The sequence below is a fragment of the Phyllopteryx taeniolatus genome, chromosome 14, assembly GCF_024500385.1.
Source record: "Phyllopteryx taeniolatus isolate TA_2022b chromosome 14, UOR_Ptae_1.2, whole genome shotgun sequence".
NCBI classification, from domain to species: Eukaryota; Metazoa; Chordata; class Actinopteri; order Syngnathiformes; family Syngnathidae; genus Phyllopteryx; species Phyllopteryx taeniolatus.
Genome location: NC_084515.1, coordinates 25,909,522 through 25,935,329, shown reverse-complemented (window position 1 = coordinate 25,935,329; position 25,808 = coordinate 25,909,522). Strand labels below are relative to the sequence as shown.

Sequence of the window (25,808 nt, the reverse complement as noted above, 5' to 3'; positions counted from 1 at the left end):
GGTCGCCCACTTCAGGTCCTGAGAGACTGTAATTCCCAGGAACTTGAAGGTCTCGACGGTTGACACAAGGCAGCTGGACAACGTAAGGGGCAGCTGTGGCGAAGGATGCCTCCTGAAGTCCACGATCATCTCTACAGTCTTGAGCGTGTTCAGCTCCAGGTTGTGTCGGCCGCACCACAGCTCCAGCCGCTCCGCTTCCTGTCGATATGCAGACTCGTCACCGTCCTTGATGAGGCCGATGACAGTGGTGTCATCTGCAAACTTCTGGAGTTTGACAGTCGGGTTCGCTGAGGTGCAGTCGTTCGTGTATAGAGAGAATAGCAGTGGAGAGAGGACACAACCTTGGTGCGCCCCAGTGCTGATGCTGCGTGTGGATGAGGTGGCCTCCCCCAGCCTGACCTGCTGTGTCCTGTCCGTCAGAAAGCTGTAAATCCACTGGCAGATGGCAGGTGAGATGCTGAGCTGGAGAAGCTTGGATGAAAGGAGTTCAGGGATGATGGTGTTGAACGCTGAGCTGAAGTCCACGAACAGGATCCTCGCGTAGGTCCCTGCACTGTCGAGGTGTTCTAGGATGAAGTGCAGTCCCATGTTGACTGCATCATCCGCAGACCTGTTCGCGCGGTAGGCAAACTGCAGGGGGTCCAGCAGGGGACCTGTGACGCTCTTGAGGTGGTCCAGCACGAGACGTTCAAAGGACTTCATGACCACAGATGTCAAAGCGACAGGCCTGTTGTCATTCAGACCCGAGATTGCAGGTTTCTTGGGGACTGGAATGATGGTGGAGCGTTTGAAACAGGATGGAACTTCGCACAGTTCCAGAGATCTATTGAAGATCTGAGTGAAGACTGGAGCGAGCTGGTCCGCGCAGACTTTGTTGGCCTTGTGAAAACTGTATTAAAGTAGTATGCCCTCAGTACTTTGTTGGGCCTCGTTTTGTATTAATTACAGCATCAAGGTGGCGTGGCATGGAAATGATCAACCTTTGGCACAATTCAGTGTGTTATTGTAGCCCAAGTTGCTTTGATATTGGGCTTCAGATCGTCTGCATTTCGGGGTTTCTGTTCCCTCATCTTCCTCTTGACAATACCCCATTAATTTTCAATGGGGTTCAAGTCAGGCGAGTTTGCTGGTCAATCAAGTACTGTTATTCCATGGTGATTAAACCAGGTATTGGTAGTTTGGGCTTTTTTGGCCAGGTGCCAAATCCTGCTGGAAAATAAAATCATTGTTTTCAAAAATGTCATCGGCAGCGGGAAGCATTAAGTGCTCTAAAATTTCCTGGTAGACAGCTGCGTCGACTGTGGACTTGGTAAAAGACAATGGACCCACACCAGCAAATGACATGGCTCCCCAAACCATTACTGACTGTGGAAACTTCACACTGGACTTTAAGCAGCTTGAGTTTTGTGCTTCTCCAGTTTTCCTCCAGACTCTGGGACCTTGATTTCCAAATGAAATGCAAAATTTACTTTCATCTGAAAAGAAGACTTGGGACAACTGGGCCAACAGACCAGTACTTTTTCTCCTTAGCCCAGCACAGCTGCTTCTGACGTTATTTTTGTTTCCGGAGTGGCTTGACTCATGGAATTCTACAGCTGTAGCCCATGTCATGCAGACATCTGTATGTGGTGGTTCTTGAGGCCTGACACCAGGCTCAGTCCACTCCTTATGAAGCTCCCCCAGATTTAAGAATCGCTGTTGGTTGACAATCCTCTCAAGGCTGCAGTCATCCCTGTCAGTTGTGCACTTTTTCCGGCCACATTTTCCCCTTCCTCTTAACACTCTGTCAATGTACTTTGATACAACGCTCTGGGGGCATCCAGCTTGTTTTGCAATTTCTATTTGAGACCTTTTCTCCTTATGGAGGGTGTCAAGCACAACCGTCAAGTCAGCAGTCTTCCCCATGATTCTGAAGCCTACGAAGCCAGACTGAGACCATTTAAAGGCTGAGGCAAACCTCTGCAGGTGTTTTGCGATAATTAGCTGACAATATTGGGGGACAGGGAGCCTACAATGTTGAATTTTGTCATGATATTCTAATTTATTGACATACTGGATGTCTTTCTCCCGTAATCATCAAAATTGAAAAAAATAAAGGCTTGAAATATTTCACTTTGCGTGTGGTAAACTAATGTCACAAGTTTAACTTTTTGAAATAAATTATTGAAATAAATGGAATTTCGCTCAATATTAAAATTTTATGGCACATACCTGTACATCATGCTTTCATATAAATTCTCTGTCAATAACAATCTTCAATATATATCGGCCAAATATTGATAGTCCTGATTTTTTTCCCACAAGACTTTTCATTTTATCGCAGGCTCCTGGATCAATGTTATTATTGGAGATTTCAACTGTTACCTGCACCCAGTGTTCGATAGACTCTCAACTAAACCACCTCCTACCATAACTTCAATCCACACTTAAAATGACCCGATTAAAACCAGGAAGATAATAAATATCTGGCGATTGCAGCAGCATACGAATAAGGATTTATCTTTCTTATTTTATTTTCACAAATCGTACTATAGGATTGAATTATTTTTTATTTCAGCCCAACTGCTTACTAACATGTTTTGCTTGTCATAATATTCTCATATCCAGTTTTAGTCCTATTTTATTGCAACTAAAACATAATTTCCCTGAACAAAAATACCGCTAGTGTTTCAACCCCGTTCCTCTGAGGATAATAGTGGAGTGTATGACTGTGCATGGATGAGTTTCTTTCCTTTAATGACAATGGCGTAGTCTCTGATATGACTCTGTGGAAAACCTTCAAAGTTGTGATAAAGGGATACATTCTTTCATTTGAATCCTCTAAAAAAAAAAACTAAATATTCGATTCAGAGAAATTGAAAAAAAAAATGCTTTCAACACTTAGAAACTTAATACAACCCTAATTCCAATGAAGTTGGGATGTTGTGTTAAACATAAATAAAAACAGAATACAATGATTTGCAAATCGTGTTCAACCTATATATAATTGAATACACTACAAAGACAAGATGTTCAAACTGATGAACTTTATTGTTTTTAGCAAATAATCATTAACTTATAATAATCATTAATTTTATGGCTGCAACACATTCCAAAAAAGCTGGGACAGGGTCATGTTTACCACTGTGGTACATCACCTTTTCTTTTAACAACATTCAATAAACGTTTGGGAACTGAGGACACGAATTGTTGAAGCTTTGTAGATGGAATTCTTTCCCATTCTTGCTTGATGTACAGCTTCAGCTATTCAACAGTCCGGGGTCTCCGTTGTCGTGTTTTACACTTCTTAATGCGCCACACATTTTCAATGGGAGACAGGTCTGGACTACAGTCAGGCCAGTCTAGTACCCGCACTCTTTTACTACGAAGCCACGCTGTAACACGTGCAGAATGTGGTTTGGCATTGTCTTTCTGGAATAAGCAGGGGCGTCCATGAAAAAGACGTTGCTTGGATGGCAGCATATGTTTCTCCAGAACCTGTATGTACCTTTCAGCATTAATGGTGCCTTCACAGATGTGTAAGTTATCCATGCCATTGGCACTAACAAAGCCCCATACCAACACAGATGCTGGCTTTTGAACTTTGCGGTCATAACAGTCCGGATGGTTCTTTTCCTCTTTGGGCCGGAGGACACGACGTCCACAATTTCCAAAAACAATTTGAAATGTGGACTCACAGAACACTTTTCCACTTTGCGTCAGTCCATCTTAGATGAGCTTGGGCCCAGAGAAGCCGGTGGCGTTTCTGGGTGTTGTTGATAAATGGCTTTTGCTTTGCATAGTAGCGTTTCAAGTTGCACTTACGGATGTAGCGCCAAACTGTATTTACTGACATTGGTTTTCTGAAGTGTTCCTGAGCCCATGTGGTGATATCCTTTACACATTGATGTCGGTGTTTGATGCAGTGCCGCCTGAGGGATCCAAAGTCACAGGCATTCAATGTTGGTTTTCGGCCTTGCCGCTTACATGCAGTGATTTCTCCAGATTTTCTGAACCTTTTGATGATATTATGGACCGTAGATGATGAAATCCCTAAGTTCCTTGCAATTGTACATTGAGGAACAATGTCCTTAAACTGTTCGACTATTTTTTACACGCACTTGTTCACAAAGAGGTGAGCCTTGCCCCATCTTTGCTTGTGAATGACTGAGCAATTTCGGGAAGCTCCTTTTATACCCAATCATGGCACCCACCTGTTCCCAATTAGCCTGTTTACTTGTGGGATGTTCCAAATAAGTGTTTAATGAGCATTCCTCAACTTTCTAAGTCTTTTTTGCCACCTGTCACAGCTTTTTTGGAACGTGTTGCAGCCATAAAATTCTAAGTTAATGATTATTTTCTAAAAACAATAAAGTTGATCAGTTTGAACATTAAATAGTTTGTCTTTGTAGTGTATTCAACTAAATATAGATTGAACATGATTTGGGCGGCACGGTGGACGACTGGTTTTAGCGTCAGCCTCACAGTTCTGAGGACCGGGGTGGAGTTTGCATGTTCTCCCCGTGCCTGCGTGGGTTTTCTCCGGGCACTCTGGATTCCTCCCACATCCCAAAAACATGCATTAATTGGAGACTCTAAATTGCCCGTAGGTGTGACTGTGAGTGCGAATGGTTGTTTGTTTGTTTGTGCCCTGCGATTGGGTGGCCACCAGTTCAGGGTGTACCCCGCCTCCTGCCCGATAATAGCTGGGATAGGCTCCAGCACGCCCGCGACCCTTGTGAGGAGAAGCAGCTCAGAAAATGGATGGATGGATGAACATGATTTGCAAATCATTGCATTGTGTTTTTATTTATGTTTAACACAATGTCCCAACTTCATTGGAATTGGGATTGTACTTCTGTACTTCGACAGAACCGCGGCATGTTTACGTACAACCATTAGTGCTAGCACTAGCTTGCTTGCGAGCCGTATCATATTAAAAGTATGTGAACATACCTCAAGCAAGCCTTAAACGAACGTCCGCTCCTGTCCTGAGCCCCGGTGACCACCAATACACTTTTTTCCCCATTTCCCCAAGCAGGTTGCTTGGAAGGCAGCATATGTTTCTCCAAAACCTGTATGTACCTTTCAGCATTAATGGTGCCTTCACAGATGTGTAAGTTACCCGTGCCATTGGCACTAACACATCCCCATACCATTACAGATTCTGGCTTTTGAAATTTGCATCCATAACTGTCCGGATGGTTCTTTTCCTCTTTGGCCCGGAGGACACGACGTCCACAATTTCCAAAAGCAATTTGAAATGTGTACTCATCGGACCACAGAACACTTTTCCACTTTGCATCAGTCCATCTTAGATGAGCTTGGGCTCAGAGAAGCTGGCAGCATTTCTGGGAGTTGTTGATAAATGGCTTTTTCTTTGCATAGTAGAGTTTCAAGTTGCACTTACGGATGTAGCGCCAAACTGTATTTACTGACATTGGTTTTCTGAAGTGTTCCTGAGCCCATGTGGTGATATCCTTTATACATTGATGTCGGTTTTTGATGCAGTGTCACCTGAGGGGAGCGAAGGTCACGGGCATTCAATGTTGGTTTTCGGCCTTGCTGCTTACATGCAGTGATTTCTCCAGATTCTCTGAACCTTTTGATGATATTATAGACCATAGATGATGAAATCCCTAAATTCCTTGCAATTGTACATTGAGGAACATTGTCCTTAAACTGTTCGACTATTTTTGTGTTTGATGAGCATTCCTCAACTTTCTGTGTCTTTTTTTGCCACCTGTCCCAGGTTTTTGAGAATGTGTTCCAGCCATGAATTCAAAATTAATGATTATTTGCTAAAAACAATCAAGTTTAGCAGTTTGAACAATAAATATCTTGTCTTTGTAGTGTATTCATATAAATATAGGTTGAACATGTTTTGCAAATCATTCTATTCTGTTTTTATTTATGTTTAACACAACGTCCCAACTTCATTGGAATTGGGGTTGTAATTTGTGTGATAGATAATAGATCAGAAAATTCAGTGATAAATGTGGAAAGGTGCGGTGGAAAGTAAACTGTAACACAGAGGATGGAAGGACTGCTAAGAAATAAAGGCGTGATACTCAAATGAGTAGCTGTTAAGACCTTTTCAGTGATTCTTTGGATGTTGAGACATTTGCTCCTCCTGTTTTACCTCCCCGAGTACAAATCCCAATTGTAATGAAGTTGGAATGTTGTTTAAAATGTAACTAAAACATAATACTATGATTTGCAAATCCTTTTCAACCTACAGCGGCCGAAGTAGGTATTTAACACGTCACCGTTTTTCTCTTTAAATATATTTTAAAAGGTGCTGTTGACATGAAAATTTCAGCAGATGTTGGGAACAACCCAAGTAATCCATACATACAAAGAAAGTAGAACAAATAAGATCAGAAATTAAGTTGTGTGTAATAATGTGAAATGACACAGGAAAAAAGTATTGAACATGCCAACTGGTATTTATTTAATACTTTGTACAAAGGCCTTTGTTTGAAATGACAGCTTCACGAGGCCTCCTGTATGGAGAAACTAGTCGCATGCATTGCACTGGTGTAATTTTGGCCCATTCCTCCACAGAAGCAGTCTTCAAATCTTGAAGGTTCTGTGGGCTTCTTTTATGGACCCTGAGCTTCACTTCTTTGCATAGATTTTTGTTTGTATTCAAGTCAGGTGATTGGCTTGGCCATTCTAGCAGCTTTATATTTTTTTCTTTGAAAGCAATTGAGAGTTTCCTTGGCAGTATGTTTTGGATCATTATCCTTCTGAAATGTCCACCCTCGTTTCATTTTCATCATCCTCATAGATGGCAGCAGATTTTTGTCAAGAATGTCTCTGTACATTTGCCCATTCATCCTTCCTTCAATAATGTGAAGTTTACCAGTACCGTTTGTTGCAAAGCAGCCCCACACCATCATGTTCCCACCTCCGAACTTCATTGTTGGTATGGTGTTTTTAGGGGGATGTGCAGTGGCGTTTCTCCTCCAAACGTGGTGTGCATCATGGCATCCAAACAGTTCAATTTTACTCTCATCAGACCAGACTATATTCTCCCAGTATTTAACTGGCTTGTCCAAATGTTGTTCAGCAAACGTTAAACGAGCTTCGACGAGGTTTATTTTTTTCAGCAATGGGGTCTAATGTGGTGAGCGTGCATACAGGCCATGGCAGCGGAGTACATTACTCTCTTTTCCTTGTGACAACAGTACCTGCTAATTCCAGGTTTTTTTTTTACAGCTCCCCACGTGTGGTCCTTGGCTCTTGGACAACGCTTATGTTTATTCTTTGCACTCCTCTATCTATCTTGCGAGGAGCACCTGATCGAGGCAAATTTATGGTGGTATGTTTGGCTTTCCACTTACGTATTATGGCCCCAACCATGCTAATTGGAATGTTCAGAAGCTTAGCTATGCGCCTGTAACCGATGCCATTGTTGTTTTGCAACAATTGCTTTGCGATGGTCTTGAGATGGTCTACTCTTACCCATCATGAGATGTGTCTTGACTCACACCTTGGCAATGAGACCTTTTTGTAGGCCATCAATTAGGACTGAACCAGCTGATATTCATTTGCACTGACAAGGGGCTGAATTGCTGTTTATTGATAGATTTTAGGTGTTGTCATGGCTTTCCATGCCTTTTTGCACCTCCCTTTCTTCATGTGTTCAATACTTTTTCCCCTGTGTCATTTCACATTTTTACACACAACTTAATTTCCAAGTTTATTTGTTCTACTTTCTTTGTCTGTATGGATTACCTGGTTGTTCCCAACATTTTGTGAAATGTTCATGTCAATATAGCACCTTTGGAAATATATTTGAGAAAAATAGTGACGTTAAATACTTACTTCAGTCACTGTATATTCTCTTGAATACACTACAAAAACAAGATATTTAATGTTCAAAGATAAACATTTTTGCTTTCCCCCAAAAAATATTCACTCATTTTGAATTTTATCCCTGCAACATGTTCCAAAAAGCTGGGACAGGGGCATGTTTACCATTGTGTTACATCACCTTGCCTTTTAACAACACTCAATAAGCATTTGGGAACTGAGGACACACTTCTGAAGCTTTTTAGGTGGAATTCTTTCCCATTCTTGCTTGAACCTCAGTTGCACAACAGTCTCAGTTCTCCGTTGTCCTTTTTTCGGCTTCATAATGTGCCACATATTTTCAATGGGATCAGGCCAATCTTGTACTCACACATGTTTTTACTGCGAACGTGTAGAATGTGCCATGGCATTGTCTTGCTGAAATAAGCAGGAATGTCCTGAAAAAGACGTTCCTTGAATGGCAGCATATACTGCTCCATAATCTGTATGTACCTTTCAGCATGAATGGGACCTTCACAAATGTGCAAGTTACCCATGCCGTGGCCACTAACACACGCCCATACCATTACAGATGCTGGCTTTTGAACTTTGCGCTGATATCAATCCGGATGGTCCTTTTCCTCTTTGGCCCAGAGGACGCGATGTCTATGATTTCCAAACATAATTTGAAATGTGGACTCATCAAACCACAGTACATTTTTCCATTTTGAGTCAGTCCATTTCAGATGAGTTTGGGCTCAGAGAAGCCGGCAGCGTTTCTGGGTGTTGTAAATGTATGGCTTTCGGCTAGCCTTGTAGAGTTTTAACTTGCATTTGTAGATGTAGCAACGAACTGTGTTGACTGACAATGGTTTCCTGAAGTGTTCCTTAGCCCACGTGGCGATATTCTTTCCACAATGATACCGGTTTTTATTGAGGGATCGAAGGTCATGGGGATTCAATGTTGATTTTTGGTCATGGTGCTTATGTGCAGAGATTTCTCCAGATTTTGTGAATCTTTTGATGATATGGACCGTAGAGGTTGAAATCGTTGACCAATACTGGTCACTCATGTGCTTGAGACAAGTATCTGCACAATTGACAGTTTAGATTATCGTACTACTAATCATTTTAAACTGCTTTAAATATCTTGAAGTCTGTGCCATTTGCAGAATGGTCACTGTACCAGACTACTGCTCTATTAGTCATTTCAAACTGCTCTAAATTGCTAGAGGACTCTGCATCATTTGCACAATTGTCAAAAAAAAATAATGTATCAGCATTACCACATTACTGGTAACCTTTTATTGCTCAGTGACTTTCCGCACTGTTTTTATGTCTCAAAAGTATTTTCTTTCAAATCATAATAAGAATCATCTTTATTTGCCAAGTATGTCAAAAACATAAAAACACAGTCAATGAGCAATAAAAGGATACCGGTAATGCCGGTACAATTTTATTATTATTATTTTGACAATTGTGCAAAATGATGCTGAGTCCTCAAGCAATTAGAGCAGTTTGAAATGACTAATAGAACAATGGTGCAAATGAGAAAGAGACTTCAATAATTGTATGCTGTTTAAAGTGACTGTCCCAGATTATCACACGACTAATCTCAATTGTGCAAATGGTGCAGATACTTCTCATGCACGAGTGGCCAGTATTGGTCAACAACAGATATGCAAGTAATGCAGGGTGGCGAGACTACTTTAGTGAGTGCGCGAGTAATGTATAATTGGCCCGACATAGACAACAGTCTCAAGACAAAATTGGCAGCATGTTACAATGGAATTGTAAGTTAACTGTTTAAGAAGTTAATGGCAAGAGGGAAGAAGGTGTTGGAATGTCTGCTTGTTTTAATATGCATTATTCGGTAGCGCTTACCTGAGGGAAGGAGCTGGAAGACGTGGTGACCAGGATGTGGAGGGTCCAAGAGGATTTTGCATGTTCTTGTCCTAGTGCTGGCAGCGTGCAAGTCCTCAAGGGTCGACTTTTTGTAGCAGCACCAAACCAGATTGTGATGGATGAACACAGGTTCGATGACTGCTGTGTAGAACTGCCTCAGCAGCTCCTGTGGCAGGCCGTGGTTCATCAGAAGCCCCAGAAAGTACATACTCTGCTGGGCCTTTTTGAGGATGGAGTTGATGTTGATCTCCGACTTCAGGTCCTGGGAGAGTGTAATTCCCAGGAACTTGAAGGTCTCGACGGTTGACGCAGAGCAGTTGGACAGCGTGAGGGGCAGCTGTGGCGAAGGATGCCTGCTGAAGTCCACGATCATCTCTACAGTCTTGAGGGTGTTCAGCTCCAGGTTGTGTCGGCCGCACCACAGCTCCAGCCGCTCCACAGCTCCAGCCGCTCCACTTCCTGTCGATACGCAGACTCGTCACTGTCTTTGATATGGCCGATGACTGTGGTGTCGTCTGAAACTTCAGGAGTTTGACAGCCGGGTGCTTTTACGTGTAGTCGTTCGTGTAGAGAGAGAAGAGCAGCGGAGAGAGGACACAACGTTGAGCGCCCCGGTGCTGGTGGTGCGTGTAGATTAGGTGGTGTCCTCCAGCCTCACCTGCTGTGTCCTGCTTGTCAGGAAGCTGTAAATCCACTGGCAGATGGCAGGCGAGACGCTGAGCCGGAGAAACGTGGAGGAGAGGAGTTTGGGAATGATGGTGTTGACCGCAGAGCTGAAGTCCACGAACAGGATCCTCACGTAGGTCCCCACGCCGTTGAAGTGTTCTCGGATGAAGTGCAGTCCCATGTTGTTCAAATGACTTCATGACCACAGATTTCAGGGCGACAGGTATGATGGTGGTCGGTGGTGTGGGGTGTGAAAGTGTCATTTTTAAATCTGCAATAGGTGTTCAAGTCGTCGACTAGTCTTTTATTGTTCTCAACTTGGGGGGGATCTTCTTCTTCTTTTGCTTTCGGGTTGTCCCGTTAGGGGTCGCCACAGCGCGTCATCCTTTTCCATGTAAGCCTATCTACCTGCATCCTCCTCTCAAACACCAACTGCCATCATGTCTTCCCTCACGACATCCATCAACCTTCTCTTTGGTCTTCCTCTAGCTCTCTTGCCTGGCAGCTCCATCTTCATCATCCTTCTACCAATATACTCACTATTTCTCCTCTGGACGTGTCCAAACCATTGAAGTCTGCTCTCTCTAACTTTGTCTCCAAAACATCGAACCTTGGGTGTCCCTCTGATGAGCTCATTTCTAATTTTATCCAACCTGGACACTCCGAGAGCGAACCTCAACATATTCATTTCCACCACCTCCAACTCTGCTTCCTGTTGTCTCTTCAGTGCCACTGTCTCTAATCCGTACATCATGGCTGGCCACACCACTGTTTTATAAACTTTGCCCTTCATCCTAGCACAGACTCTTCTGTCACATAACAGACCTGACACCTTCCTCCACCCGTTCCAACCTGCTTGGACCCGTTTCTTCACTTCCTGACCACACTCACCATTGCTCTGGACGGTTGACCCCAAGTATTTAAAGTCCTCCACCCTTGCTATCTCTTCTCCCTGTAGCCTCACTCTTCCCCCACCACCCCTCTCATTCATGCACATATATTCTGTTTTACTTCGGCTAATCTTCATTCCTCTTCTTTCCAGTGTATGCTTCCATCTTTCTAACTGTTCCTCCAGCTGCTACCTGCTTTCACTGCAGATCACAATGTCATCTGCAAACATCATGGTCCACGGGGATTCCAGTCTAACCTCATCTGTCAGCCTATCGATCACCACTGCAAACAGGAAAGGGCTCAGAGCTGATCCCTGATGCAGTCCCACCTCCACCTTAAATTCATCTGTCACACCAACAGCACACCTCACCGCTGTTCTGCTGCCCTCGTACATGTCCTGTTTTATTCTGACATACTTCTCTGCCACTCCATACTTGCAGAATGCATCTGTGGTACTCTTTCTAGGCATGAAACCATACTGTTCCTCGCAAATACTAACTTCTGTCCTGAGTCTAGCCTCCACTACTCTTTCCCATAACTTCATTGTGTGGCTCATCAATTTTATTCTTCTATAGTTGCCACAGCGCTGCACATCACCCTTGTTCTTAAAAATGGGCACCAGTACACTTTTCCTCCATTCCTCAGGCATCTTCTCACGCACTAGAATTCTATTGAACGAGCTGGTCAAAACTCCACAGCCACCTCTCCTAGATGCTTCCATACCTCCACAGGAATGTCATCAGGACCAACTGCCTTTCCATTTTTCATCCTCTTTAATGCGTTTCTAACTTCCCCCTTACTAATCATTGCCACTTCCTGGTCCACCACACTTGCCTCTTCTACTCTCCCTTCTCTCTCATTTTCCTCAATCATCAACTCCTCGAAGTATTCTTTCCATCTAGCTAGCACACTGCTGGCACCAGTCAACATATTTCCATCTCTATCCTTAATCACCCTAACCTGCTGCACATCCTTCCCATCTCTATCCCTCTGTCTGGCCAGCCTGTATAGATCCTTTTCTCCTTCTTTAGTGTCCAACCTGCCATACATGTCATCATATGCCTCTTGTTTGGCCTTTGCCACCTCAATCTCAATGTATTCCTTTCGCCTCTCCTCGGTCCTCTCAGTGTACCACTTCTTCTTAGCTAACCTTTTTCCTTGTATGATTTCCTGTACTGTGAGGTTCCACCACCAAGTCTCCTTCTCTCCTTTCCTGCCAGAAGATACACCAAGTACTCTCCTGCCTGCCTCTCTGATCACCTTGGCTACAGTGGTCTAGTCTTCTGGAAGCTCCTCCCGTCCACCGAGAGCCTGTCTCACCTCTTCCGGAAAAGCTGCACAACTCTCGTCCTGTCTCAGCTTCCACCACATTGTTCTCTTCTCTGCCTTTGTCTTCCTAATCTTCCTCCCCACCACCAGAGTCATCTTACACACCACCATCCTATGCTGTCTAGCCACACTCCCCTACCACTACCTGACAGTTGGTAACCTCCTTCAGAGTACATCGTCTGCACAAGATGTAATCCACCTGCATGCTTCTACCTCCGCTCTTGTAGGTCACCCTATGTTCGTGCCTCTTGTGGAAAAAAGTGTTCACTACAGCCATTTGCATCCTTGTTGCAAAGTCTACCACCATCTGTCCCTCCAAGTTCCTTTCCTGGATGCCGTACTTACCCATCACTTCTTCATCACCCCTATTACCTTCACCAACATGTCCATTACAATCTGCACCAATTACGACTCTCTTTCTGTCTGGGATGCTCAGAACTACTTCGTCTAGCTCCTTCCAGAATTTCTCTTTCACCTCTAGGTCACATCCTACCTGTGGGGCATAGCCACTAATCACATTACACATAACACCCTCAATTTCAAATTTCAGCCTCATCACTCGATCTGATTCTCTTTTCACCTCCAAGACATTCTTAGCCAACTCTTCTTTTAAAATAACCCCGACTCCATTTCTCTTCCCATCTACACCATAGTAAAATAATTTAAACCCTGCCCCTAAACTTCTAGCCTTACTGCCTTTCCACCTGGTCTCCTGGACACACAATATTGCAACATTTCTCCTAATCATCATGTCAACCAACTCCCGAGATTTTCCTGTCATAGTCCCAACATTCAGTTTGCACTGACTTGTGCCCCCAATAGGGCTGCATTATTCTCAACTTGGGGGGATGGTCGCTTGTAAATGGTTAGCGAAGTAATTGTAATGTATGCCAGACTGATTTAGAGTCGTTAGCGGGAAACTGTTTTTCGAACTTTACTGCATAATTTCTCTTTGCGATGTTAATTTCTTTAGTCAGCTGGTTTCTTGCACAATTTTACAGGGCACTATCCCCACTTCGATCTGTGTCCTCTTCAGCCTGGCGAAGTTGCTTAAGTTTGGCAGCGAACCACGGTTTGTTGTTTTTGAAGGTCCGAAATAACTTTGTTGGTACACACACCTCTTCACAGAAACTGATATAGCATGTCACAGTGTCTGTATATTCATCCAGGGTACCAGTTAAATTTTCAAAGACACTCCAGTCTGTGCAGTCTAAAGAGCTTTGAAGTTCTATCTTTGCTTCGTTAGTCCACTTCTTCACTGTTTTCACCCTAGGCTTTGCACATTTAAGGCTTTTGGTTACCTCTTGGCTTGTTTGTTTCTACCGTTTTCCATTCTTTAGTAATTTGTGGTAGAACATGGGTAAGTAATACCAAAATTCTAAGTTGTATGAACCACTGCTGCCATCCGTTTTTATGGGGATTCAAATTGCTTTCAGGCCCAATCCTATCGTGAGGAGTGACGTCATCCCCCTTCTGAAGCCTGTGGCGCACAAAAACGTCAAAGACGGAAAACAATGTCTTTGGGCTGAGGTGATCAAGTTCTAAAAGATGTAAAACTACGTTGTTGGTATTTAATGGGTTAAGATCTAATACCAACATACAGGTAACGGGGGTTACCTGTATGGGGCAACTGTGATCTGTGGGGTATTATCGAGAAGAAAATGAGGGGCACCAGACCCAAAAACAAAAAACTGACAGCAAGCATCAAGGAAATTTGGGCTTTCATAACTCCCAAGCAATGCCACAGGCTTATTGCCTCAATGCCACGGCGCATCGAAGCAGTGATTAAAGCAAAGCAATTCCCAAACAAGTATTGAAGATTAACAGATCGTTTCGAAAGTACCATATTTTTATTGATTTAATGTGACCGTAACTTCCTTCTTTTTTTCTACAAAAGCTGAGAACTAAATGGTGATTTCGTCACAATATTATAATTTTTTGAATTCCTGATATCATGGGTTTTATGAGCTGGGTTTCATGTAAAAATAAACAAATAAATACTTGAAATTGTTTAAATTGTTGGCACTGAATCTATAATCTATGAAAGTTTAACTTTTTGAATGGAATTATGGAAATAAATTAACTTCCATCCATCCATTTTCTGAGCCGCTTCTCCTCACTAGGGACGCGGGCGTGCTGGAGCCTATCCCAGCAATCATCGGGCAGGAGGCGGGGTACACCCTGAACTGGTTGCCAGCCAATCGCAGGGCACATACAAACAAACAACCATTCGCACTCACAGTCACACCTACGGGCAATTTAGCGATGTCAGTTAACCTAGCAGGCATGTTTTTGGGATATGGGAGGAAACCGGAGTGCCCGGAGAAAACCCACGCAAGCACGGGGAGAACATCCAAACTCCACACAGGCGGGGCCTGACTGAACCCCGGTCCTCAGAACTGTGAGGCAGATGCTCTAACCAGTCGCCCACCGTGCCGCCGCAACTTTTCCATATTTCCCTGATATGATAGATAGATAGATATTCTCTCTCTCTCTCTCTCTCTCTCTCTCTCTCTCTCTCTCTCTCTATATATATATATATATATATATATATATAAATATATTTGTGTGTGTGTATATATATATATATATTTATATATATATATATAAATATATATACATATATATACATATATATATATAATATATCTAGAGAGAGAGATAGATATTCATCCATCCATCCATCCATTTCCGCTACCGCTTATCTTCACTCGGGTCGTGGGTGTGCTGGAGCCTATCCCAGTTATATTTGGGTGGGAGGCAGGGTACACCCTGAACCGGTCGCCCGCCAATCGCAGGGCACATGAAACAAACAACCATTCGCACTCACATTCACACCGACGGGCAATTTAGTGTCTCCAATCAACCTACCACACATGTTTTTGGGATGTGGGAGGAAACCGGAGTGCCCAGAGAAAACCCACCCAGGCACGGGGAGAAAGTGCAAACTCCACACAGGCAGGGCCGGGATTTGAACCCCGGTCCCCAGAACTGTGAGGCAGGTGTGCTAACCATTCACCGTGTCGGCACATATATACACACAGTGGGTATGGAAAGTTTTCAGACCCCCTTAAATTTTACACTCTTTGTTGCAGCCATTTGTTAAAATCATTTAAGTTCATTTTTTCCTCATTAATGTACACACAGCACCCCCTATTGACAGAAAAAATAATTGAATTGTTGAAATTTTTGCAGATGTATTAAAAAAGAAAAACTGAAATATCACATAGCCATAAGTATTCAGACCCTTTGCTGTGACACTCATATATTTAACTCGGGTCCACTGTTGTCAATTTCTTCTGATCATCCTTAAAATGGTTCTACACCTTCATTGGAATCCATCTTTGTTTGATTGTACTTATTGGACTTGATTAGGTAAACCACACCCCTGTCTATATAAGACCTTACAGCTCAAAGTGCATGTCAGAGGAAATGAGAATCACAAGGTCAAAGGAACTGCCTGAAGAGCTCAGAGACAGAATTGTGGCAAGGCACAGATCTGGCCAAGGTTACAAAAAAAAATTCTGCTGCACTTAAGGTTCCTTAGAGCACAGTGGCCTCCATAATCCTGAAATGGAAGACGTTTGGGACGATCAGAACCCTTCCGAGAGTTGGCCGACCGGCCAAACTGAGCAATTGTGGGAGATGACCCTTGGTGAGAGAGGTAAAGAAGAATCCAAAGATCACTGTGGCTGAGCTCCAGAGATGCAGTCGGAGATCGGAGAAAGTTCTAGAAAGTCAACCATCACAGCTCTCCACCAGTCGGGGCTTTATGGCAGAGTGGCCTGAAGGAAGCCTCTCTTCAGTGCAAGAGGCATGAAAGCCTGCATGGAGTTTACTAAAAAACACGTGAAGGACTCCAAGATGGTGAGAAATAAGATTCTCTGGTCTGATGAGATCAAGATAAAAATTCTAGGTGGCATGTGTGGAGAAAACCAGGCACTGCTCATCACCTGTCCAAAACAGGCCCAACAGTGAAGCATAGTGGTGGCAGCATCATCCTGTGGGTGTGTTTTTCAGCTGCTGGGACAGGGAGACTGGTTGCAATCGAAGAAAAGATCGGGTTATAATATATATATATATAGTTAAATAAATTCATATATATATTTATATTTCTTTAATTTTATTTCTTCATTTTATTGCTCCTATTTTTTTTACTTTTTCTGGGTGTCTTGTCTTTCTATTATATGGTTGTATTGGAGGTAGCACTTCATTGCCGAGCAGCCCACTAACAATTCGTCAGTTGTTCCGCCCCCTCCTGGAAGCCGTCACCTTATTGTGGTGGAGGGGTTTGTGTGTACCAATGATCCAAGGAGCTAAGTTTTCTGGGGCTTCACGCCCCCTGGTAGGGTCGGGTCACCCATGGAAAACAGGTCCTAGGTGAGGGACCAGACAAAACACGGCTAAAAGACCCCTATGATGAAAACTATTAATGGATCTAGCTTTCCCTTGCCCAGACGCGGGTCAATGGGGCCCCCCTCTGGAGCCAGGCCTGGAGGTGGGGCTCGAAGGCGAGCGCCTGGTGGCCGGACCTGCACCCATGCGGCCCGGCCGGGCACAGCCCGAAAGGGTAACGTGGGTCCCCCTTACCATGGGCTCACCACCTGTTGGAGGGGCCATAGGGGTCGGGTGCAGTCCGAGCTGGGCAGTGGCCGAAGGCAGGGATCTTGGCAATCCGATCCCCGGCTACAGAAGCTGGCTATAGGGACATTGAATGTTACCTCTCTGGCAGGGAAGGAGCCCGAGCTGGTGTGTGAGGTCGAGAAGTTCCGACTAGGTATAGTCGGACTCGCCTCCACACACAGCTTGGGCTCTGGTACCAGTCCTCTCGAGAGGGGTTGGATGTGGGCAATAACAGTGATACCTGGAAGGGCGTGATTGGGAGGAACGGCCCCCCCCGCTCAGAACCCAAGCAGTGTTCTGTTATTGGACTTCTGTGCTCGTCACAGATTGTCCATAACGAACACCATGTTCAAGCAAAAGAGTTTCCACAAGTGCACTTGGCACCAGGACACCCTAGGTCGCAGTTCGATGATTGACTTTGTGGTCGTGTCATCGGACTTGCGGCCGCATGTCTTGGACACTCGGGTGAAGAGAGGGGCGGAGCTGTCAACTGATCACCACCTGGTGGTGAGTTGGCTCCGATGGTGGGGGAAGATGCCGGTCCGACATGGCAGGCCCAAACGTATTGTGAGGGTCTGCTGGGAACGTCTGGCAGAATTCCCTGTCAGAAAGAGTTCAACTCCCACCTCCGGCAGAACTTTGCTCATGTTCCGGGGGAGGCGGGGGACATCGAGTCCGAGTGGACCATGTTCCGCGCCTCCATTGCTGAGACTGCCGACCGCAGTTGTGGCCGTAAGGTGGTCCGTGCCTGTCGTGGCGGCAATCCCCGAACCCGTCGGTGGACACCAATGGTGAGGGATGCCGTCAAGCTGAAGGAGGAGTTCTATCAGGCCTTTTTGGCCTGTGGGACTCCTGAGGCAGCTGGCCAAGCGGAATGCAGCTTTGGTGGTCGCTGAAGCAAAAACTCGGGTATGGGAGGAGTTTGGTGGGGCCATGGAGAAAGACTTCCGGGCGGCTTCGAGGAAATTCTGGTCCACCATCCGGCGTCTCAGGAGGGAGAAGCAGTGCACCATCAACACTGTGTATAGTTGGGATGGGGCGTTGCTGACCTCGACTCGGGATGTTGTGAGTCGGTGGGGAGAATACTTCGAAGCCTTCCTCAATTCCACGATGCGCCTTCCCATGAGGAAGCAGAGTCTGGGTTCTCTGAGGCTATCCCCTATCGCTGGGGTTGAGGTCACCAAGGTGGTTAAAAAGCTCCTCGGTGGCAAGGCCCCGGGGGTGGATGAGATTCGCCCAGATTTCCTAAAGGCTCTGGCTCTTGTGGGGCTGTCCTGGTTGATACGCCTCTGCAACATCGCGCGGACATTGGGGACAGTAACTCTGGATTGGCAGACTGGGGTGGTGGTCCCCCTTTTTAAGAAGGGGGACCGGAGGGTGTGTTCCAACTACAGGGTGATCCCACTCCTCAGCCTCCCTGGCAAGGTCTATTCATGTGTGCTGGAGAGCAGGGTCCGTCGGGAAGTCGAATCTCAGATTCAGGAGGAGCAGTGTGGTTTTCTTCCTGGTACTGGAACAGTGGACCAGCTCTACACCCTCGGCAGGGTCCTCAAGGGTGCATGGGAGTTCGCCCAACCAGTCTACATGTGTTTTGGGAACTTGGAGAAGGCGTTCGACCTTGTCCCTCGGGGGGTCCTGTGAGGGGTGCTTCGGGAGTATGGTGTACCGAACCTACTGATACGGGCTGTTCAGTCCCTGTACGACCGGTGTCAGAGTTTGGTCCGCATATCCGGCAGTAAGTCGGACTCATTTCCAGTGTGGGTTGGACTCCGCCAAGGCTGCCCTTTGTCACAGATTCTGTTCATAACTTTTATGGACAGAATTTCAAGGTCGGGGATGAGATCCTGCCCCAAGTGGAGGAGTTCAAGTATCTTGGGGTCTTGTTCACGAGTGAGGGAAGAATGGAACGGGAGATCGACAGGCGGATCGGTGCATCGTCTGCAGTGATGCGGACTTTGTATCGATCCGTTGTGGTAAAGAATGAGCTAAACCGAAAGACGAAGCTCTCGATTTACCGGTCGATCTACGTTCCTACCATCAACTATGGTCACGAGCTGTGGGTCATGATCGAAAGAAGAAGATCCCGGATACAAGCGGCCGAATTGAGCTTCCTCCGCAGGGTGTCCGGGGTCTCCCTTAGAGATAGGGTGAGAAGCTCTGTCATCCGGGAGGATCTCAGAGTAGAGCCGCTGCTCCTCCACATCGAGAGGAGCCAGATGAGGTGGCTGGGGCATTTGATTCGGATGCCTCTCGGACGCCGCCCTGGTGAGGTGTTCCGGGCACGTCCCACCGGGAGGAGACCCCGGGGTCGACCCAGGACACGATGGAGTGACTACGTCCTTTGGCTGGCCTGGGAACGCCTCGGGATCCCCCCGGAAGAACTGGATGAAGTGCCTGGGGAGAGGGAAGTCTGGGCGTCTCTGCTGAAGCTACTGCCCCCGCGACCCGACCTTGGATAAGCGGTTGAAAATGGATGGATGGATGGACAGTTGTCCCGCTTATAGTGGACATGTCGCCAGACAGTTATACCCCCTCACCCGCCCCGCCACGTTGACAATTTAACCAAACACTTGAGAATGCGGCGGCTATTAGAAGCTTACGATGGTACAGTTCGCGAACACTAAGCTGTGTTAACAACCTCTGCTTACCTGTTGGCTTTGAACTGATAGTGCTTTCATGTGGACTGGTGACAGGAGTCCTTCATGCTTGACAATGGCAGAGCTACAGGCAGCCTCGGTGGTCATTTTATGTGTGGACAAACTGTGTGGGAGCAGTTATTATGCAATTCACAAAATTCAGAACAGCTCACACTGACAGATTATTTTCAGAAATAGGCAGATAGTTTCTTTATCATAAACTAATTGGCCTCTGTATGTTTTTTCAAGTAACAACTACAATTAGTCCAACTAATTTAATAGGTTTGTTGACTTGCCATTATTTGCACACACTGTTGAATTTTGAGGGAGTCTTGAATTACACTTCCCAGTTCACCCAACAGATTCTCAAATGGACTATGATGAGTTGTCATGATTGAAAAATCTTTTTCTTTTTTTTTGTTGAGTCATGCCTTTAAATAAATGTTATTTATTTATCCCGCTGTGGGGGAAAGCCACAAGTAGAAGTGGGCTCAGAAATACGTGAAGACTCAATTTCAAAACAGTTTTATTCACTGATGAATGTCATGCTACATTTGATGGAGTGCTGTTTTGTTTGTGTCAATAATAATTCTGTTTTTTACAGTGTTCCTGACACAGTTTCTGTCTTCTTTCAGCCGGCTCCTGCTTGGACCACCTTTCGAGTTGGACTTTACTGTGGAGTTTTTCTTGTCTTAATGGTCACTGTTATTATTACAGGTATTTCACACTTAATTTGAAACTTCTATATATGTTACTGTGGAATGTAGTAGCAGGGTTGGCATTGGGTCATGAAACCTCTTTGCCAATATGGACAAACAGGATAAAATTCTCCTCGGCACACTCCTGTGTGGTTGGCCACAACATTACGTGTATTTATGTGGCAAAACCTTTGGCCACACATAGCCTGACCTCAACGTGGGGAAGCCAATAAGCTTTTAACAATGTGGGCCCAATTAAAACTATATAGTCCTCAATCACGACTAGGACTGAACGATTTGGGAAAATAATCTAATTGCAATTTTTTTTTTTTTAAATAAATATTGTGATTGCGACTTAGCATATGATTTTTTGGGGGGAGGTTTATCTTCAGCATTATTCACTAAATGCAATAAATAAATAAATGTATTCAATGACCAACATGACATTGAATACAGCCAACATACAGTATAAGCAAGTCTTTGCTTGTAGGCCTGGCCTAAATGTTATGATGAATTGAATAATAAATCTTTATTTTACTTGTGAATTGTTTAAAAAAAATAAAAACCTCCATCAAAGTAGATTATTGATTGATTGATTTAATTTCCAGCCTTGTAAACATGTAATACAATGACATTTGCTAGTAGCTGTAGCACTGCTGTTAGTCAGCCGGGGAGGATGCAGTTTTTGTATCGAGAGTGACACAAATGATGCGTTTCGTGTATAAAAGCGGTTGAAATGGTAAACTGTATTAATGTTAATTAATGTTCTTATCAATTTCAAAAAGTGTTGAGATGATTCACCTTCTAGATATACTGTAATTTCTCGTGTATAATGCGCATCCATGTAAAATGGGCAACCCCAAAGTTGACCTCAAAATTCTAGAAAACCCTTCGACCTATGTTTAATGCATCTTTACAATGGATGATTTTCTGCCCATATGATAAAAACATTAAGTATTATCTGTATTTTATTCGTTTTTCTTCAAAGTATTATTCTGACGTTAAGCACGTTATTTGAACACATAATACTTTCTTTTTATTTACTTACTCTTATTTTGAAATTCATAACCATTTATTTAGTAAATGAGAAAAAACACAGTTGTGCTCATGTTTGATGACCCAGGCAGAATGTGTAAGATGTGTACAATGCTTTAAAGAAAACATGAAGGACCAGGCAAAACACATTTAAATGTTATTTTAATGGGATTCAAATTAAACTGTCAAGCATTTCAGAAAAGCATGATCATTAAACAAAACATAACCATAAATAAATTAATGATGGTTATTCAGTCATCAGTCGTATTAGGAAAAAAAAAGAAAAACATTTCACAAACTCTGCCTGGGTATGTAAACTTATGGGCACAGCTGTACATATATGCAGTCATATGTACCCCTATCGTATTGGAATGAAAGTATAGGCTACACCTTTTTCATTACCACTACGTGGCATACTAGAATGAAAGTATCCAACTTTTCCATAACCTCTAGGGGCCGGTGGCATATTGGAATAAAACGTGTACAGCTTTTTCATAACCTCCAGATGGCAGCATACGTTTATAAAATGTGAAAGTCTTATTCATTTTCTCCTATACCTATGTACAATTTTTTTGTGGGGTAAATGCGCATTATACATGAGAAATTATGGTAATCCTCAAGAAGGATTTTTAAGGACTTTATCTCGCTCAGGAAATATCCATCCATCCATTTTCTGTACCGCTTATCCTCACTAGGGTTGCGGGTGTGCTGGAGCCTATCCCAGCTATCTTCGGGCGAGAGGCGGGGTTCACCCTGAACTGGTCGCTAGCCAATCGCAGGGCACATATAAACAGACATCCATTCTCCTCACATTCACACCAATGTGCAATTTAGAGTCTCCAATCAACCTACCAAGCATGTTTTTGGGATTTGGGAGGAAACCGGAGTACCCGGAGAAAACTCAAGTAGGCACGGGGAGATTATGCAAACTCCACACAAGTGGAGCCGGGATTTGAACCTCAGAACTGTGAGGCAGATGTGCTAACCAGATGATCACCGTGCCGCCCACAATATAACATCTTTAAATGTAATTTTCCAGGTCTGCACTTGGAAAAATTGCACTCAACAGTATTGTACTGTATAAAAACACAATACACAAATGCAATGACATAATACAGTAGATTGTAAACAATATAACATCTAACATCAGTATAACGTCGCTCAGGAAATAGAGTATTCTCAAATTCACACTTTTTTTAGTTGATGATAGACATGAATATTCAAAATCTTTGGTAGTAAATATTAGTAGGCTAACCTGAGGTGTCAGATAATTGTAATAGATTTCAAAAGCAAGACAAAGTGGCCTAATTTATATACAGTGGGTACGGAAAGTATTCAGACCCTCTTAAATTTTTCTCTGTTATATTGCAGCCATTTGCTGAAATCATTTTTAATTTATTTCCTCATTAATGTACACAGAGCAATGTATTGACAGAAAAAAAACTAATTATTAAAATTTTTGCAGATTTATTTAAAAAGAAAAGATGAAATTTCACAGAGCGGTAAGTATTCAGACCCTTTGCTCAGTATTTAGTAGAAGCACCCTTTTGAGCTAATATAGCCATGAGTCTTTTTGGGAATGAGGCAACAGGTTTTTCACAGGGAGGTAAAGAAGAATCCAAAGATCAATGTGACTAAGCTCCAGAGATGCAGTCAGGTGATGGGAGAAAGTTCGAGAAAGTCAACCATCACTGCAGCTCTCCACCAGTCGGGGCTTTATGGCAGAGTGGCCTGACGGAAGCCTTTCCTCAGTGCAAGACACATGAAAGCTCGTATGGAGTTTGCTAAAAAAACACTTGAAGGACTCCAAGATGGTGAGAAATAAGATTCTCTGGTCTGATGAGACCAAGATAGAAATTGTTGGCCTTAATTCTAAGTGGCATGTGTGGAGAAAACCAGCCACTGCTCATCACCTGTCCAATACAGTCCCAACAGTGAAGCATGGTCGTGGCAGCATCGTGCTGTGGGGGTGTTTTTCAGCTACAGGGACAGGACGACTGGTTGCAATCCAAGCAAAGATGATTGCGGCCAAGTACAGGAATATTCTGGACGAATTCCTTCTCCAGAGTGCTCAGAAGCTCAGACTGGCCCGAAGGTTCACCTTCAAAAAAGACAATGACCCTAAGCACACAACTAAAATACCGAAGGAGTGGCTTCAGAACAACTCCATGACTGTTTTTGAATGGCCCAGCCAGAGCCCTCACTTAAACCCAATTGAGCATCTCTGGAAAGACCTGAAAATGGCTGCCCACCAATGTTCACCTTCCAACCTGACAGAACTGGAGCGGATCTGCAAGGAGGAATTGCAGATGATCCCCAAATCCATGTGTGAAAAACTTGTTGCATCATTAAAAAAATTAACTTAAATAATTTTAGCAAATGGCTGCAATATAACAGAGTGAAAAATTTAAGGGGGTCTGAATACTTTCCGTACACTCTGTAACTCATCTTTAGTCAAAAGTGAACTAAAGTGCAATAATTGAGTAAATTGTGGATGTGGAGGGGCCCATGACTGTGTTTGCCTCAGGGCCCCAGATGACTTGCTATGGCCCTGGGCCGAGCCAGCTCCGCCGCCGCTCGGCATGACACAACTAAATTGGGATTAGCGGCTCATGCATTGGTGAAGAACTCTTTTGAATTGCAGCACACATTGCTAAACGCCCCTTAAAACATATGTCACAGTAATACGCTTCGCACCCCGCAGCTGGGAAAGTGAGATAACCTGTTTCTGCTCAGAGAACCACTTACTGAGCGGCGAGTCCTCCGAAGTCTCTGTTCGGCGCCAAATTGAAGCATTTTACGAAGCGGAGGAAAGACTGAATCACTCTGTAGCGGCGAAAGGGAAATCTAAAATGACGACACAATTACGTACCGTACACCTTGAAGTCTTTATTGAAACCTGGGACTCTAATGAAAATTAACAGTGAGAGAGTGCTGCTCATACACACCAGAATGAGCACGCTCACTTTACTTTCAACAGGCAGGGCATATGAGGCAAGCGATTTTGACATAAATTGGCCCTTTAGTTAGCATGGCTAATGTGGGAAATGTTAGATTTGCCACAATCTGTTTCAATTCACCGTTCACGAGGGGACGAGTGGACAGCGCAAACACTGTAGCAGTCTAAAGAAGGTGTGAAGATTCAATCCTTGACTCATTTTACACTCTTTTGGTCTTGATTGTCTTTGACCAGTTAAAAAGCATGCTTTATTCTGGCTATGCACAATTTTGACAAAGAAAAGACATTTCTTAAAGCAACTAAATACAATTCTTCTGCTGATGTTTGATGGACTATTACAGTGTTTACCTGCTCTACCTAACGGCACCAATGTTTTCCTGTTCTTGGTGCAGAAAGAGCTGGCGCATTTTGTGGCTCCGGCATAAGGTCTTGCCGCCTCGCGGCATGAGACATGCCACTTACGGCTCACGGTGGCTCAAAGTGGCTCACAGTCTGCTCATCTCGGCATATCGAGAAATATTTGATTTGCTGCTCATCCCACGACATCGTATGTGCTTAGAAATGGCTTGTTGTTTTTGATAATGGTGAATATACAGTACTGTACATTAATACGTGTAAGTGTCATCGACATCTTTATACATCAGTCATACGTCAGTCAAATAAAACATCGTAACGTCTTGGCTCCTCGTGGCATAATGACGTCACTTGTGGCTCACCGCCTGCTCATCGAGGCATATCGAGGCATATTCGACTTGCTGCTTATTCCATGACATCGTCTGTGCTTTGAAAGGGCTTGTTGTTTTTGATAGTTGCCTGCTGAAATCAAATAATGAAATCTTTTCTCCTTTTCGTGTTGGACTTCGTACACACTGTTAGACCATATGGTTATACAATTGTTTTCTCTGTATGTTTGAATGTTAAAATTGATGTTTTTATTTTTACCTTAGTGTATTGATTGTGTATGAAGTCTCTCTCTCTCTCTCTCTCTCTCTCGCTCTATATATATATATATATATATGTATTTATTTATTTTTATTTATTTATTTTTTTAAATTGTTTTTTTTATTTTTATTTTTTTTTGTGTGGTTTTTGGTTCTTCTCTGGACTGGCAGTCTGCCCAATCAATGATGGTCTTCCCTTGTCACCCTACCTTTCACTTGTCATTAAACAAAATTCGGACAATCGATGCCACAGGGCTCCGGTTCAAAGCATGTCTGGCTCGTTGTCCGGCCTCCCTCAATACCAGTCAATTGTTGATGACGTGGTTTTGGTTCTTCTCTGGACTGG

General features: G+C 43.9%; 1 protein-coding gene across 6 annotated transcripts in view; it reads left to right on the top strand.

Moving 5' to 3' along the window:
* Positions 1-25,808, top strand: part of LOC133489270 (xenotropic and polytropic retrovirus receptor 1 homolog) — a 246,898-nt gene that overhangs the window by 113,096 nt on the left and 107,994 nt on the right. For all 6 annotated transcript variants that reach the window (XM_061798176.1, XM_061798177.1, XM_061798175.1 and 3 more), the window contains one exon: positions 20,465-20,546. In XM_061798176.1, coding sequence (XP_061654160.1) covers positions 20,465-20,546 — 82 coding nt within the window. The remainder of the gene's footprint in view (positions 1-20,464; positions 20,547-25,808) is intronic.